This window comes from Microcaecilia unicolor, chromosome 8, assembly GCF_901765095.1.
Source record: "Microcaecilia unicolor chromosome 8, aMicUni1.1, whole genome shotgun sequence".
Lineage (NCBI taxonomy): Eukaryota > Metazoa > Chordata > Amphibia > Gymnophiona > Siphonopidae > Microcaecilia > Microcaecilia unicolor.
In genome coordinates this window covers 1,883,190-1,899,805 of record NC_044038.1, presented here as the reverse complement: position 1 = coordinate 1,899,805, position 16,616 = coordinate 1,883,190, and the positions used below count along the sequence as shown (strand labels likewise).

At 42.9% G+C, this 16,616-nt stretch overlaps 1 protein-coding gene across 1 annotated transcript in view; it reads left to right on the top strand.

Annotated features, from left to right (window-relative positions):
• CACNG3 (calcium voltage-gated channel auxiliary subunit gamma 3) overlaps window positions 1-16,616 on the top strand; it is a 38,349-nt gene that overhangs the window by 19,766 nt on the left and 1,967 nt on the right. The window contains exons 2-3 of the mRNA XM_030212772.1: window positions 12,922-13,005; window positions 15,616-15,756. Of these exons, the coding sequence (XP_030068632.1) occupies window positions 12,922-13,005; window positions 15,616-15,756 (225 nt within the window). The remainder of the gene's footprint in view (window positions 1-12,921; window positions 13,006-15,615; window positions 15,757-16,616) is intronic.

Here is a 16,616-nt window from a genome sequence, read left to right as displayed (position 1 = left end):
GCTACTAGGGTTACGCAGCGCTGTACAAATTAACGAATAAGGACGGTCCCTGCTCAGAAGAGCTTACAATCTAAAGGACGAAATGTCAAGTTGGGGTAGATGAGATTTCCTGAGAAGAGATGTAGTGATTAGGTGCCGAAGGCGACATTGAAGAGGTGGGCTTTGAGCAAGGATTTGAAAATGGGTAGGGAGGGGGCCCGGCGTATGGGCTCAGGGAGTTTGTTCCAAGCATGGGGAGAGGCGAGGCAGAAAGGGCGAAGCCTAGAGTTGGCGGTGGTGGAGAAGGGTACTGAAAGGAGGGATTTGTCTTGAGAGCGGAGGTTATGGGTAGGGACGTAAGGGGAGATGAGGGTAGAGAGGTAAGGAGGGGCTGCAGAACGAGTGCATTTGTAGGTGAGTAATTGAAGCTTGAACTGTATGCGGTATCTGATTGGAAGCCAGTGAAGTGACTTGAGGAGAGGGGTGATATGAGTATATCGGTTAAGGCGGAAGATAAGACGTGCGGCAGAGTTCTGAATGGACTGAAAGGGGGATAGATGGCTAAGTGGGAGGCCGGTGAGGAGTAGGTTGCAGTAGTCAAGGCGAGAGGTAATGAGAGAGTGGTGTGCTCAGAGAGGAAGGGACGAATTTTGCTAATGTTATAGAGGAAGAAGCGACAGGTCTTGGCTATCTGCTGGATATGCGCAGAGAAGGAGAGGGAGAAGTCGAAGATGACACCGAGGTTGCGGGCAGATGAGACGGGGACGATGAAGGTGTTATCAACTGAGATAGAGAGTGAAGGGAGAGGAGAAGTGGGTTTGGGTGGGAAAACAATAAGTTCAGTCTTGGCCATGTTCAGTTTCAGGTGGCGGTTGGACATCCAGGCAGCAATGTCGGATAAGCAGGCCGATACCTGGGTTTCCGCAGTGATTTCTGGTGTGGAGAGATAAAGCTGGGTGTCGTCAGCATAAAGATGATAGTGGAAACCATGAGAAGAGATCAGGGAGCCTAAGGAAGAGGTGTAGATTGAAAAAAGAAGGGGCCCAAGGACAGATCCTTGAGGAACTCCAACAGAGAGCGGGATAGGGGAGGAGGACGAACCATGAGAGTGTACTCTGAAGGTACGATGGGAGAGATACGTTCATATTTAGATAAACCAAAAAAACAAACACACCCCAGTATTCTGGATGGTCTGCAGTTTTCTAAGGAGACCCTTACTACATCCTAAATATAAAAGATTGCAGTAATCTAGTTGAGAAATCAAAAAGTGCCTGGCCCAATAGTTTAAATTCATCTTGTTCAAAATAACTACAGACACATCGTAGCTTTCTCATTAGAAAAAAAATACATTTCTTGACCAGTGAGGAAACCTGATCTTCAAGCGTAATAGCGCTGTCGACTAGAATTCCTACAATCTTGATGACTGGAGAAAATTCAAAAGTTTCTTATCTTAGGAATGTTCATTGGTTTAGTGTCAAAGGATATACATTTTGTTTTTACAGTATTCAATTTCAGTTTGTGACCTAACATCCAGTTTTCCAACATTGATATACAATTTTGGATCAGCAAAGGGTCTATCTCAGAGATTTAATTGAATGGAATCAGCACTGAAATGTCATCAGTGTATATGTAATGTAAAAAAAATGTGTTTCTATATTAATACCTTTCAAGTATTTAAACGTTTGTATCATGTCTCCATGTCCCTCCTTTCCTCTAAGGTATACATATTGTGACACCTAAGAGTTCACAGGAGTGGCCACAAGGTGAAAGGAGAGTGGAGTCAGCTGGGCTGTAGCCTAGGTACAAGGATTCCTGTCTGGGACAGCAGGAAGGGAAATGCTCATGCAATAGGAGAAAACTGTTTGTCTGTGATCAATGGGGGGAGGGGTGAATAAGCTTCCTGGCCCCGTCCCCTCCCGAGATTGTCATTGGAATGATTTTATGCTTCACTTATAAATTCTGGTATTGTTAACTTTTCATCATTCTATCCTGAATAGCCTTCAAAATCTAGTCAAAAAATGCATTGTTACTCCAATTAAAAAGGTATCAACTTTTTTTTTTTTCTTTCTTTCTTTTTTTTTTTGTTGTTATTGTGTTTTTGTTTTTTGTTTTTTTATTAACCTTTAAAATGGACTAACAGCAACCGAGGAATCCTGAATCCATTGGATTCCAGAAACTGCTGTGTCATCTGGTTTAACAGCATTTCCATTCATTTACTCACTAATCATGGACCATCAACAGACTTCGGTCTGTTTGGAGGGTTGTTATGAAGGACTGAATTTTGTTTATAAACAGTGCTTGGTTGAGACAAACACATTTTATTGCCTCTAGTACATTCGGTGCAAAGCTCCTTTAAATTTTGCTAGACAATTTTTAAATCACTTTCAGGCTTATTTTCGAAAGAGAAGGACACCCATCTTCCAACACAAATCGGGAGATGAGTGTCCTTCTCTCAGGGTCGCCCAAATCGACATAATCGAAAGCCGATTTTGGGCACCCTCAACTGCTTTCCATCGCGGGGATGACCAAAGTTCATGGGGGTGTGTTGGCAGCGTAGCGAAGGCGGGACTGGGGCATGCTTAAGAGATGGGCATCCTCGGCCGATAATGGAAAAAAGAAGGGCGTCCCTGATGAGCCTTGGGCGATTTTATTTGGTCCATTTTTTCTTGCAACCAAGCCTCAAAAAGGTGCCCGAACTGACCAGATGACCACCGGAGGGAATTGGGGATGACCTCCCCTTACTCCCCCAGTGGTCAACAACCCCCTCCCACCCTAAAAAAAACTTTTAAAAATGTTTTTGCCAGCCTCTATGCCAGCCTCCAATGTCATACCCAGCTCCCTGACAGCAGTATGCAGGTCCCTGGAGCAGTTTTAGTGGGTGCAGTGCACTTCAGGCAGGCGGACCCAGGCCCATCCCCCCTACCTGTTACACTTGTGGTGGTAAATGTGAGCCCTTCCAAACCCACCACAAACCCACTGTACCCACATGTAGGTGCCCCCCTTCACCCCTTAGGGCTATGGTAGTGGTGTACAGTTGTGGGGAGTGGTTTTTGGGGGGGGGTTTGGGGGGCTCAGCACACAAGGTAAGGGAGCTATGCACCTGGGAGCAATTTCTGAAGTCCACTGCATTGCCCCCTAGGGTGCCCATTTGGTGTCTTGGCATGTGAGGGGGACCAGTGCACTATGAATGCTGACTCCTCCCATGACCAAATTGCTTGGATTTGGTCATTTCTGAGATGGGCATCCTCGGTTTCCATTATCGCCGAAAACCGGGAACAACCATCTCTAAGGATGACCTAAGGACGACCATCTCTAAGGTCGACCTAAATGTTGAGATTTGAGCGTCCCCGACCGTATTATCGAAATGAAAGATGGACGTCCATCTTGTTTCGATAATACGAGTTTCCCCGCCCCTTCACGGAGCCATCCTGCGAGGACAGACCCAGGAAAACTTGGGCGCCCCGTTCGATTATGCCCCTCCAAGTAACCGACCTAGATTTTTCAATAGTGCAAGATAAAAAATAGAAATGAATAAGATACCGAGAGTGAAGTTTCAAGTATGGGTGAGCATATGAAAACTCTAATGAAGCCATCCAGCGGACCTGCAAGAGAAAAGACTTACAATCACAGGTATTGCCATGGAAATTGCATAATGAAGACCAAATGAAACATAATTCAAACAAAAAACAACCCCTGAGAACAGAACAAACAATAAAAAAGCTACATGCAACCATATAATAACAAGAGATCATGGGAGTGGAAAGGAGAGCTGAAGACTGCCCCTATTACAAACAAGAAACTAAGAACTAACATCCAGCAGGAAAATATGCCAACTATCCCTCTTTTGGAGTCTGATAAGAAATTGTATAACATACTGCTAGCTGTTGCCTTGCATTTAATTGTCTCCAATTGGAAACATAATGTGTACCTGAATTATAATGAATGGTGGAGTTATGTATGCGTGATCAGAAAATATGAAACAATTTTGGCCCATAGGCATCGAAACATTAGGTCTGGGCTCGTTTAGACCTTTTTTGTCAGGAGCCACATAGCACTCCTTGACCTTGTGTAACCCTGCAATTTGTCTCCGGGTATTGCCATGGAACTTTGACGTTGATTATGCTTATGATTTTTTGTTTTTTTTGGGGGGGGGGGGTTAATTTCCGGGGGGGGGGGTTGTTTGATTTTGTGTTTATTTTTGCATTCTCTGTATGACAAAACCTTTAATAAAAATATATTTAAAAAAAAAAAAGAAATGAATAAGATACTACAGAGACTCAAATTGCATTTTTTAACACTCATTTGATTGCTTGTGAGTATCTGAATATTATTCAGATAACAAAGACATGGTTTGCTGACTCAGATGTACCATTGTTAAAACATCTTTAGTCCCACAGGATATGCCAGTGTTCCTCAGTTGGGACCTTTTTGCTGAGCCTTTAAACACATCCCTGAAACATTGAACTCTGTATTGTTTATATGTCCCTTCACCATGTGACGGGGATGTTCCTGTGTATTTAGAACAGCTTGCTCTTCTGGAGTATGATTTGAATGGTATAATTGTTATTATGGGCACATTTAATTAGCTTCTTGATGAAGACCTGCTATCAAGTCCTGTGGAAGTCTTCGTGTATGTAATAACTTTGTTGGACTTTTTGCAGATGGTTGAATCCTACTACACATGTCCAGGAACATATGCTTGACCTCATATCTTGCCCAAGTCTCTGGGCAAGACCTGAGGAAGTATGACTCTGGTGCTTTGGTCTGATCATCATGTCATGTCTTGATGTTCAGAGTGTGAGTTTTAAAATCAGATGGAGTAGTCATGGCTGTTAAAGCTTCCTGATGCTCAGCTAAGTTGCTTGATAATGACAAGTTGGAAAAGGTTTGGCATTTAAGAAATGACCAGCTGTGGACATGGAGATCAATTTATGAGTCTTCCTATGGGAAGATACTTAAGATGAGTTTACACAAAAAGCTGAGAGAATAAAAAAGGAGAAATGTGGTCAGAATAGACCTGCACCATGGTTTTCATCTCAGTTTCAGAACAGCAACAGGTGAGGAAGTGTGAGTGTGTTTGGTGGAAGTCAGAAGACTTTCTGGATAAGTGCAATTTGATGATGCTTTCTTACAACACAGGAAAAGCATAGATCATACATGGAAAGGTGATTTCTTGCATACAATTCAATGCTTTCTAGGCTGTGCAATTTCTTAAAAATATTTCATGAAATTTTCAACAACCTCAAATGACATTTATGATATAGGCAAGCAAAAAAAGCCCATTTCGCGAAAAATTAAACGGGCCCTAGCAAGGCTATCGTCTAATCGTCATTATGTTTTTAATTCTTTGCCTTTCCAAATCGCCGTTTCTTTTTCTATTGTTTCCTCTTTCTCATCAGTCATATTCGCCACCCTAGACCTTTTCCTTGCAGTGGCTTGTTCCCTTTCAAGGGCCTTTTGGTCTTTGCTCATAGCTGCATGCCTGTTTCTTTGCGCTTCGGCTCTTCATGTGCATCTCCTTCCTGTCTTCCCTCTCCTCCATCCATCCTGCATTTCTCCATTGATCCATGTTCAGCAACTCTCCTCCCTCCCCTCCATCCATCCATGTCCAGCAACTCTTCTCTCTTTCCTGCCTTCTCCTCCATCCATATCCAGCAATTCTCCTCTCTCCCCTGCCCACCCCTCCATGTCCAGCGATTTCTCCTTTCCCCCTTACCCTCCCATCCATGTCCAGTGATTCAATGTCCAGCAATTTCTCATCTCCCCTCCTCTCCCATCCATATCCAGCGATTTCTCCTCTCTCCCCTGCCCTCCCCTCCCATCCCATCCATGTCCAGTCACTCGCCCCAGCCCCCACCTGCCCCCCCTTTTAAGCACCCAAGTTCCAGTTTAACCCCAGTCCTCACCTGCCTGCCCTCTTCTCCCACAGCCCTCCTTTCCTTCCTGCCACACTACCTTTAAAACTTTTATTTTACCTCAAGTTGCAGTGGCGGCAGTGAAAGTGGCAGGCTCAGTTCGGCTTGCCTCCACCTTCCCTTCCCTCTCAGTGTCCCGCCCTTCTCTGACATAATTTCCTCTTTCCACGAGGGCAGGACACTGAGAGAGAAGGGAAGGCTGGAGGCGAGCCAATTACATAGTAGCTCATTTGAATACGGTTACGAACCCAACCAGCCAGCCAGGGATGTAGATTGACAAATTATTATATAGGAAATATATAATTTGGATAAACTTAACTCAGTGTGTCCCTATGATAGATATATATTCCATGAGAGGTAATTTGATGGTATTTTAATTAGATGAACACAATATTGATGAAGTTTCAATTTCAGAGGGTACAAAAAATGAACCCTGGAACCTGCTTACTGGCTTTTTATGTGTGGACTTGTAAATGCCTCACTTCTTCGTGGAATATACCTTCATGGATGAACTCTCGTCTGTTCCTCATTCCTTGGATCACGTTTGCTGTTTTTGCTGCAGAGGGTTTTCTCCTGATTGTTTTCCCTTTTCCTTAAAAAACGTTAACACATTTTCATTCAATATTGTGTCCATCTAATTAAAACATCATCATATCACCTCTCATAAAGTACATATGAAGTAATTATTCTCGATGCAAAATTAACTATGCAGCCATATGTCAAAACAGTAGGGTGTAATATCATTTTTCATATTTGCTTGTTGAGGCGATTGTAGTCGTTGTTTAATAGTGACGGTTTTCAGGTGGTGATTCAGGCATTCATATTACCATAAGTAGACTACTGTAACTCTGTTTGTAGGGCTGCCTGATGTGCTATTGAGGTACTGCAGCTGTTCACCTGATTACTGGGCTAAGAGTTCCTGAGCATTATCATCCCCCATCTTAATCAAGCTACACTGGCTGCTTACTGTGCAGTGTGTTTGATTCAAACTATTATTTAATTTATTTATATACAACCTTTCTGTGGTTCAAACAAAACATTTTACACATTATATTCAGACACTTTCTCTATCCCTAGTGAGCTCACAGTCTAAGTTTTGTACCTGAGGCAATGGAGGATTAAGGGACCCTTTTACTAAAGGGTTGATCCGCAGCAACAGGCTTGCCATACGCCAGTCCAGAACTACCACTGGGCTACTCAGGAGCCCACTGGTACTTCCCACCCCCAATGTACGCCTTTTCCAGTGCTACAAAAGTATTCTTTCTATTTTTGGAACACCCTTGCTTACCTGGCAGTAATTGGGCAGCTCTGTTCACTGTCCGTTTACCACCAGGTTAGTGTGGGAGCTTCAATGGGTGGCGGTAAGTGCTCCCCTCCCCCCCCCCCCCCCCCCCACCAAAATGGCCACACAGGCATTTCTTTTTGGGAAACCAAGACAGCCTTTTACCTGCTGTCAAAAACACACACTGAACACTATTTACCGCAGCTCAGTAACTTGCCCAGGGTAACAAGGAGCAGCATTGGGAATTGAACCCAGGTCCCCAGGATCTCAGCCCACTGCACTAACCATTAAAGTTTAAAAATTTGAAATGCCACTTAATATTTATAAACTCAAAAACCACATTAGAAAGTGCATTTCATAATAGGAAAGATCGATTGACATTCATTCAAGACCAGTAATTCCTTTCCAACTTCCCCAAAAGTATAACTGTGTGAAACCGTGAGGTCCTTCCGATTTTTTTATTTGGGTACAGCAATGGCATTCTGATTGTGCATTACATTCTGAAGTATAAGAGAGACGGGTTGTTCCATTTTTTCATTTGGCCCTACTCTTCCACATACTTTTCCTGTGTTTGGTGTACAAAGCTGGAATAAGTTACCTTTTCAGTGGACAGCCAAACAGGATACACTTTGCTTTGGTAAAAAGCCAAAAGCCTGATTATTCAGAATGGCCTTCCAAGATGCAGTAACGACTGGTAACATATATTCTGTGTACTGAGTTTGCTTTAGGTATGTTTTCTGTCATGAGTGTATTTTATGATTGTCAATGGTTCTTGTAACCCATTCAAAAGCAGAGTTTTAAGTGGGCTGTAAATGAATAAATGATGTCTCTATTTATTTCCATACCTGCTAACTCTCTCATCTTATTTTTTTAGACTTATGGCATTCACATGCAACAGTTTAAAGAATGTTCTTGATTTATGTTTACAACCTGTGTAACAGTTGACAGGGTAATTTGTAATCCTCTATCTCTGTCTATTCTTAATGTGAAGAGTCCTGAACTACTTCTGTGTTTAGTACAACCTATCAGCATATTCTAACTCCAGCATTTTCACAATATCTTTTGAAGATATCTTACTCTGGACTATCAGCTTCCTCCAGGTTCTAAAAAAGCTGCTCTATCTCCTTTTAGAAGATTCCACATAGGCGACTGATAAAATAAACTAATGTGTCCTCGACCTGGACCACAAAGTCACTAACTGGGTTAGAAACAGGTTAAGTGAAGAAGACAGAGGGTGGTAGTAAATGGACTCCACTTGTTCAGCAGACTGGATGGACCATGCAGGTCTTTATCTGCCGTCATTTACTATGTTACTCAGAGGAAAAGAATTTTACCAGTGGTGTACTGCAGGGATTGGTCCTTAGCCCCGCTCTTTGTAACATCTTTGTCAGTGCTATTGTGGAAGGGCTGTCGAGTGCCTCTTTGTAGATGATACAAAACTCTATAATAGGGCAGACATCCCTGTTGGTGTGGATAGCATGAGTAGGGATCTAGCAAAGCTAGAATGGTCCAGAAGTGGGCAACTAAAATTTAAAGCTACAAAATGCAGGATCATGCACTTGGGCTACAGAAACCCGAGGGAGAAGTATTTCTGTGCTCAAAAGAAGAGCGAGACTTGGGGGGGGATCATTTCGGATGAACCTAAGGTGGCCAAACAGGCAGAAAGGGCAATGGCCAAAGCCAGAACGATGCTTAGGCTCACAGGAAGAGGAATGGTCAGTAGGAAAAAGGAGGTGATAGTACCTCTCTGCAAGCCTCTAGTAAAGCCTCATTTAGAGCACTGTGTGCAGTTCTGGAAACTGCACCTTCAAAAGGATATAACCAGGATGGAGTTGGTCCGGAAGGTGGCTACTAAAATGGTCAATACTCTTCATCATAAAGCTTATAGAGACAGACTCATAAACCTCAATATATATACTTTGGAAGAAAGATGAGAGAAAGAGGAGATATGACTGAGAACATTTAAATATCTCCACTGCATGAATGGACAGGATGTAGGCCTCTCTCAATTGAAAGAAAGCTCTGGAACAAGAGGGCATAAGATGAAGTTGAAGGGGGATAGACTCAAATGTAATCTAAGGAAATGTTTCTTTACGGAAAGGGTGGTGGAGACGAGGATTTTATCTGAATTCAAGAAAGCACTGGACAGGCATGTGGGATCTCGTAAGGCGAGGAAGAGGATAATGGATGATATGGATGGGCAGACTGGATGGGCCTTATGGTCTTTATCTGCCGTCATTTTCTATGTTTCTATTAGAGACAGCAGTCTGGCTTCTCCCTGGTTAAGGTAGAGCCCATCCTTTCAGAATAGGCTCCCTCTTCCCCAGAATGTTGCTCCATCCCTTACAAAGTAAGTCCCTGCTCCATTGTCTCATCTATGCATTGAGACTCCAGAGCTCTGCCTATTTCTGGGATCTCTGTGTGGAATGGAAAGCATTTCTGAGAATGCTACCCTAGGGGTTCCTGTTTTCAACTTTCTACCTAAGAGCCTAAATTCGGCTTCAAAAACCTCCTATGTCATTAGTACCCACATGTGCTAAGAGAACTGGCTCCTCCCTAGCACTGTCTGGAATGCTTTCTAGGTGAAGCATGAAGTCAACCATCTTCCCACTTGGCAGGAAACCTACCAAGGGGCCCTGTTACTAAGCTGCACTAAGAAATGAGCTATGTGCGTCCTTAAACAGTACTTTCCTGCACACTAAGCCCATTAGCGCAGGCGTCAAAACAGGCTTTTTTCTGTTTGTTGAACATATGATCATGTGCTAATGTTAGCATTAAAAAAATGAATGCAGGACCATTTACCACCTCCTATTCGGGAGGCACTAAGGGCTCCCACGTTAAGTCAAAGTTGTGTGGTATTTTCAGTCAGTAATTAAGCTGTTGTATCTGCTAGGGGATAGAGAACTGATTTTACAAAAAAACTGGCCACAGAATCATTGATGAGTACGCTCTGTGCTCTTACGAGAGTGGCAGCTTTTTCAGAATATCCTGCCCGGTTTCTTGTGTTACTGTATTAACGCAGGACACTTCTAATATTTTTCAGCTGGGTTTTTATAGTGTTAGCTGATATTCCTTTGGGGAAGTGATTATTGGAATTGTCTGTGTTATGTGTTGTAATTGTGAATGTTTTATTGTTACCCACTGAGGTTTAAGTGGGATATACGTTTTATAAATAAATATGTGTGCGTTATTCACTCTTTGGAAGCTTATCACTTGTTGGTACAATCTTTAGTACTCACCAGTTTAGACTATTGTAACATCATATATACTGTATTGGATGTAAGAAATCACTATTGTCCAAACTTCTGACTGTGCAAAATTTATTTATTTATTTATTTGCTGCATTTGTATCCCACATTTTCCCACCCATTTGCAGGCTCAATGTGGCTTACATTATGCCGTAATGGTGACTGCCATTTTGGACTGAGAAATACAGAATATTATAATATTAAAGTACAGAGAATATAAAATACATTATAAGTAGATAAACAATTCCTTACAGGTATAAGAGATAAAGGGGTAACGTATAACGTTCAATAGTGATAATATAAATGAAGTAACAAATAAAAGAGTTCAATATTATCTTGTTCTGGTAAAAATTTAGATATCAGGTCGTTTGTGAAGGATCCTTTAGATAAGTCTTTTTGAACAGGTTGGTCTTTAGTGATTTACTAAATATTGCTGCCTGTTTGATATGTAGAGTATCAAAGTTTGAAAGAGCCTCACTATTGTTGGTGAGGCTGCATTGGTTACCTGTAGAGGAACGATCATCGTTTCAGTTATGTACGCTCATATTTCAAATAATATACAGAATTGCACCCGATAGGAATGCTGATCTTCAATCTAGGAACTGTTTAATTCTTTCCTTCCCTAGTTGTAAAAATATTGGCTTTAAAACTTTTCATTCAGCCACATTTTCTTACCTGGCATCTCATTGGCGGAATACTTTATTGGTTTATATGGCCTATTTTGAACGGCATGAAAATCTTTTCTATTCGGAAAATTCCTGACTTCTTAAGCAGAAAGGAGAAAGTATTATTCCTGAATTTATTTTTTTTATTTATTTTTTGTTACATTTGTACCCCACGCTTTCCCACTCATGGCAGGCTCAATGCGGCGGGCAATGGAGGGTTAAGTGACTTGCCCAGAGTCACAAGGAGCTGCCTGTGTTTGTGTTCTGGTTTATTCCTTGCTATGTAATTTTCATTGACCTGTAAGCCACATTGAACTTCATGGCTAATGTAATGTAATGTTAGCTGGATGATGCTCCCCTGCCCATTCTCTGCCCCTGACATGCCCCCTCCCAAAAAGTGTTTAAAAAATAAATACCACGTGCTTAGTGCAAGTGGATAGGAAAACTCACACAGCGTTAGGCCATTTGTTAGCATCTAAAACAGTTTAGTAAAAGGGTCCCTAAATGATCCTCACATCCACCAGGCATTGAACTATCTATTGTCTTAATGACTGAAAAGCCATCCTGCCCCTTCCCTCTTGGGCACAAGCCCCGAGAGACACATGGTCAGTGTAAGAGGAACAGCTGTGGTACCTTTGCCCCCGCATCTTCTCAGGCTCAGCAGTTCACATATTGAAAGCGATGAAGCTTTGAACCAGTGGTGGTTTGGTAAAGTGACACTCTAGAAGTTAAAGAGGAAATTGTTTCTTTTACTGGTGTCATTTAGAATTGGAGTAGGATCACCAAAGTATCTCTTACTAGACCTTAGAGCCCTTTAGACTCTGGGTGATGGGGTCAGAGAAAACGGGAGTTTTTTTTTTAACTATTCCAATTGAAAATTTTAAATGATACAAAAGAATCACCTATACATTTCTCCTAGGAAATAGCCATACTATTAACAGATATATTGGTGGGACATTGGCTACCTATAGTACTTTGAACCGGTAAATATAACACCAAAAGATATCATCAACCATGAATATTAATAGAAAATTACAATATGTTTGACATTGTCACTTCCACACCCCCCCCTTCCAATCCCACTCCCATCTCTCCACCCAGCTTCCATGTAAGGTCCTGGAGGTTTGTGGAACTTAGACAGCCCCTAGTAAAGTTGAACTTACTTGAGTCAGTGCAAGGGGATCACTAGTTTACAAATAGAGGGGCTCCACTTTATCTGTTAAGTATGTACTGGAGACAAGTGTGGGATTATTGAAGCAGGAATGGAGAAAGGAAGAACCCCGGGACGGAGAATCTCCTAAGGGCACCCAGGGAAACCCTAATACTGCACACTTTCCATTGTTGGCCATTCTGAGGATTCCTGGACTGTTTGCAATTTGATGTGCTGCTTGGATTGTATGGAATTATGTACATCACATCAGTCATTCTTTTGCATCAAACATTGCAGTATATCATTTCCTTGCCAACAAAACCCTACTGTGTATTGTGCAGTCCCTTCTCCCCACCTTTCTATGGTGTCAACCCTGTGATGTTTTCATGTCTCCAACCTGGACTGTAAACCATTCTGCTATAATATTTTGGTGAAAGGCAGGATAGTAATAAACAAATAATACCTGAATATATTTCACTGGGAGGTGTAGTTCAAAAGCTTTCACTTACTTCTCCACAGTATAAGATGCACTTCTGCCCCTGGGCTGGACTAGAGGGAGGGGCAAGGATAACAGATCATTTTTGCAGAGTAGGTGGAGCCCATCCTTCAGAGGTGGTTGGGCTCATTTCCTTACAGGTGCTGTGATGTTCACGTTTAAGCACAGATTCATTTCCTTTTGCAGGAGCTTCCCGAGGACTGTGTAAGAAGATCGATCATTTCCTTGAAGATGCTGATTACGAACAGGACGCTGCAGAGTACTTACTGCGTAAGACGTGATGCACAGTAAATGTTCCTCTGTCGCTGAGAGCCGTTCCGGTAATGCTCTTCTGACATTTGACTCCCAGCGCACATCTGCTGTGCTTTCTGGCTAATGTGACTTTTTACACAGTTATTGTACAAGGAAAGTGGAATGTGGATTTATGGATGTGGCTTGTGATTTACTACAGCTGCTTTGGTCCAAAAGCAGAGGTACATTGTCCATTGTCTGCTAATATTGGCACAGGACAGAACACATCTTGACCACTGGATTCCCTTTGCACTGTGCAGTAATTAAGGGTGGATAATAGGTGATTGTAACCAGTGAGCTGTAGTCTTGAGCTGGGAGTCGGTGTCGCTTTTATCAATCATTTTCTTTCGTTCTTTTGAACTTTTATTTTAAATCTTCCTGCAAGTTCACCCAGGGTGAAGTACAATATAAAATCTGAAACAATACAGCCATAACGTGAAAACCTAAGTAGAAACTGCTAAAATATGTCATACAAAATCATTGTAATAAATGCAACAGTAAAAAATATATTATAATAATGTATGCTAAAAGCAAATAGCAGCAGTAGGTATCCAGGACAATACTGCAGAATTATTACAAGACTGTAAGAATTGCAATATTTCCAATCCAGAGATAAATCTAAATAAAATCAGAAAGTATTTCTATAGTACTACAAGATGTACCCCACACTTTCAGATACAGTGCAGTAACATCAAGCAGCTTCAGGAAATACTTTTCATAGAGTCGGTGGTTGATGCTTAGAATGATCTTCTATGGGAGGTGGTGGCGATGCAAAAAGGTGTGGAAAGATGATGGGTCAGTATTCAGAGCAATTTAACTGACCCGGAGACACTCCTGGCTGCTTCAGTTTCTTGTGACAGTCAAACTAACAGTTAAACGAACTGGCTGTTTTGTGGGTGGTCTGGGGCAGAGTCATCACCCCCTTCTGTTAAAATTCAAACAGAGCAGTTTACAAAAGCTTCAGCTCAATATGATTAATAAAACCAATAAGAATTATAACATCACTGGTAATAGAAACCATACAACCTGATGGAATTGCTCTACCACTATGCTAGAGACCCAAGAAAGCTAATGAGAAGAATGGCTTTAAGATAAATTAAGTGCTGAATATTGAGCTTGACCAGATAAGAGAGAGCCGGCCACATAAACCTGATGGTCAGTATTAATGCTCATAGTCCGTCACTGAAAATCCAGCCCAAATGCTGTTGGCTGCCGGTTGAACATTTAACCCATAAAGCAGGAGTGGGCAACATCTGTCCTCGAGGGTCGCAACCCAGCCGGGTTTTCATGATTTTCCCCATGAATATACATGAGATCTATTTGCATATAATAGAGGCAGTGTATTCAAATAGATCTCATGCATATTCAAAACATAACTGACTTGTACTTTAAAAAAAAGAGAGAGAGGGAGGGAGCATGGGGAGGTTGGGAGGTAACCTGCCTGGATCAGAAGGTACAACCCTAACCATAGAGAGTAGCCTGCAAGGAGTGGCAGATTCAATCCTAGTCACCTTTCTGGTGTTTCTAGCTGTATTATCCATGCCCAGTCCTGATCTCCCCAGCCTAAGTATTTCCTGCCTCTGACCATTGATTGGCTGTATTAGAAGTGACCCTCTTGCTCACCTGTGGAGGCCGAGGACTAATTTGTCCATATACTGGTTCTTTCTTTGCATTTCCACATAGCAGAAGCCTTGTTGGGCCTGGATAGTACAGAGACACTGCAGGCTCAGCTCTCTGGGACCAGGGGCGTAGCCAGATGGCCAATTTTGGGTAGGCCTGAGCCTAAGGTGGATGGGCATGGAATTCGGCCCCCCAGCCCCCTCCGGTTTGCTCCTCTCCCCACCCCTCCCTGCCCACAAACCCCAAATATTAATACTTGAGCTGGCGGGGATCCCCAAACCCTGCCAGCTGAAGATTTCCTTCTCCTCCTCCTCGAGCAGCCAGCACTCTTTCAAACGGCAGCCGGTAGTACTTTCCTCAAACTGATGCTGCTACTGGCAGGCTGTGTATGCTCAGTGCTTTTGCATGTGTGAAAACTGAGCATGTGCAGAAGGGCCGGCCTCAGCGTCAGCTCAAGGCAAGTGCTGCTGGCTGATATTTGGAAAAGCACTGGCTGCCCATGAAGAGAATATCTTCAGCAGGCAAGGTTTGTGGATCCCAAACAGCCACAGCAAGAGTGTCACAATTTTGGGTGGGCCTGAGTCCAAAGTGGGTGGGCCCTGGCCCACTCAGGCCCACCTGTGGCTACGCCACTGTCTGGGACCATCAGAACTGGAAAGAAGACCCACAGATTACTTATTGTAGTGGGTTTCCTTTAGCACAGTCGTACACATTTCAGAGGATAGATGTTGCATCGGGTACACAGTCAGTTTCTTCTCCAGGATAGCAAAGCCATTATTCAGATGTTTCTCTCTACTGCTGTTGTACAGAGGCTGGAGAAGCTTGCATGTGGTATTATGCCTGCTCCTCTCAGGTTTTAAGCCTTAAAAGATGCCAGTCCTCCAAGAGGGGCAATGACTATTTCTTCATCTCTCTGTTGGTAAAATAGAAACATGTATTTTCTCTCTTGCTCTTTCTAACTATGCACAGGGGCTGTTCGAGCATCCAGCGTCTTCCCGATCCTGAGTGTTGGGCTGCTTTTCTTTGGAGGTCTCTGTGTAGCAGCCAATGAATTCTACAAAGGCAAACACAACATTATCCTTAGTGCCGGAATCTTCTTTGTGTCAGCAGGTAGGTGAGAGGGCCTGGAATATTAAACAGTTTCATTACGGGCTTTTTTTGAGGGGGTACTTGGGGGTACTGAGTACCGGCACCTTTTCCATTGTGTGCTGATATTGGCCCATGGTCCCCAAGTTTTAATGAAAGAGCTCAGGCTCTACACACCAATTCTGCCTTGTCATAGATTCTGTGACTGGTTGCAGGGGTCTTGGCTATTGTGGGGTGAGTCCCTCAGTAATCACCTCATCCCTGAAGGGTGGCTTGACATTTGAGTACCAGCACCTTTTTTGCTAGAAGAAACACACTAAATTACATGAGACAGTGTTGTCTTTCCCTACAGGAAAGCTGTTTCCTAAGGTCTTAGCATTTCTAAGTGAAGATATGGCCTTGGCTTACAATATCTCACTGGAGAAACCTGGAGTCTTGGCTGGTTGTGAAATGATAAAAGATACATCACAACTTCCCAGGTCCTTTCTTAAGTTGACCTGTCTGCAGGGCACTCTGTAGTGAGCACGAATCCAGATCCTACTCTTTGGTGAGGGGGAGTCCCTCTAGCTGATTTGCCCTGGACCCCCTAGTCTAGAAAGCTCAGTTACGTCTTTTTATTGGCCCATTGGAAATTTCACTTATGAGTCTCTAGGTTTCTCCACTGCTCTCAGAGCTGCAGTCAGTGGAGACTCATTTAACGAGGGACTGGGAAAGATAAGCTGTGGTTTTCTATACTAGTCTGGGATGCAAGATTAGGATTTTCATAGGGCATAGAGTGATTCTAAGTGTGCACCAGTGGTTAGACGCCAGACGCCACGTGAACGGCGCCTTAAATGCTTGCCCTAAGCACTGATCTATGAGGGCAGGACATGGGAACCTGTAAA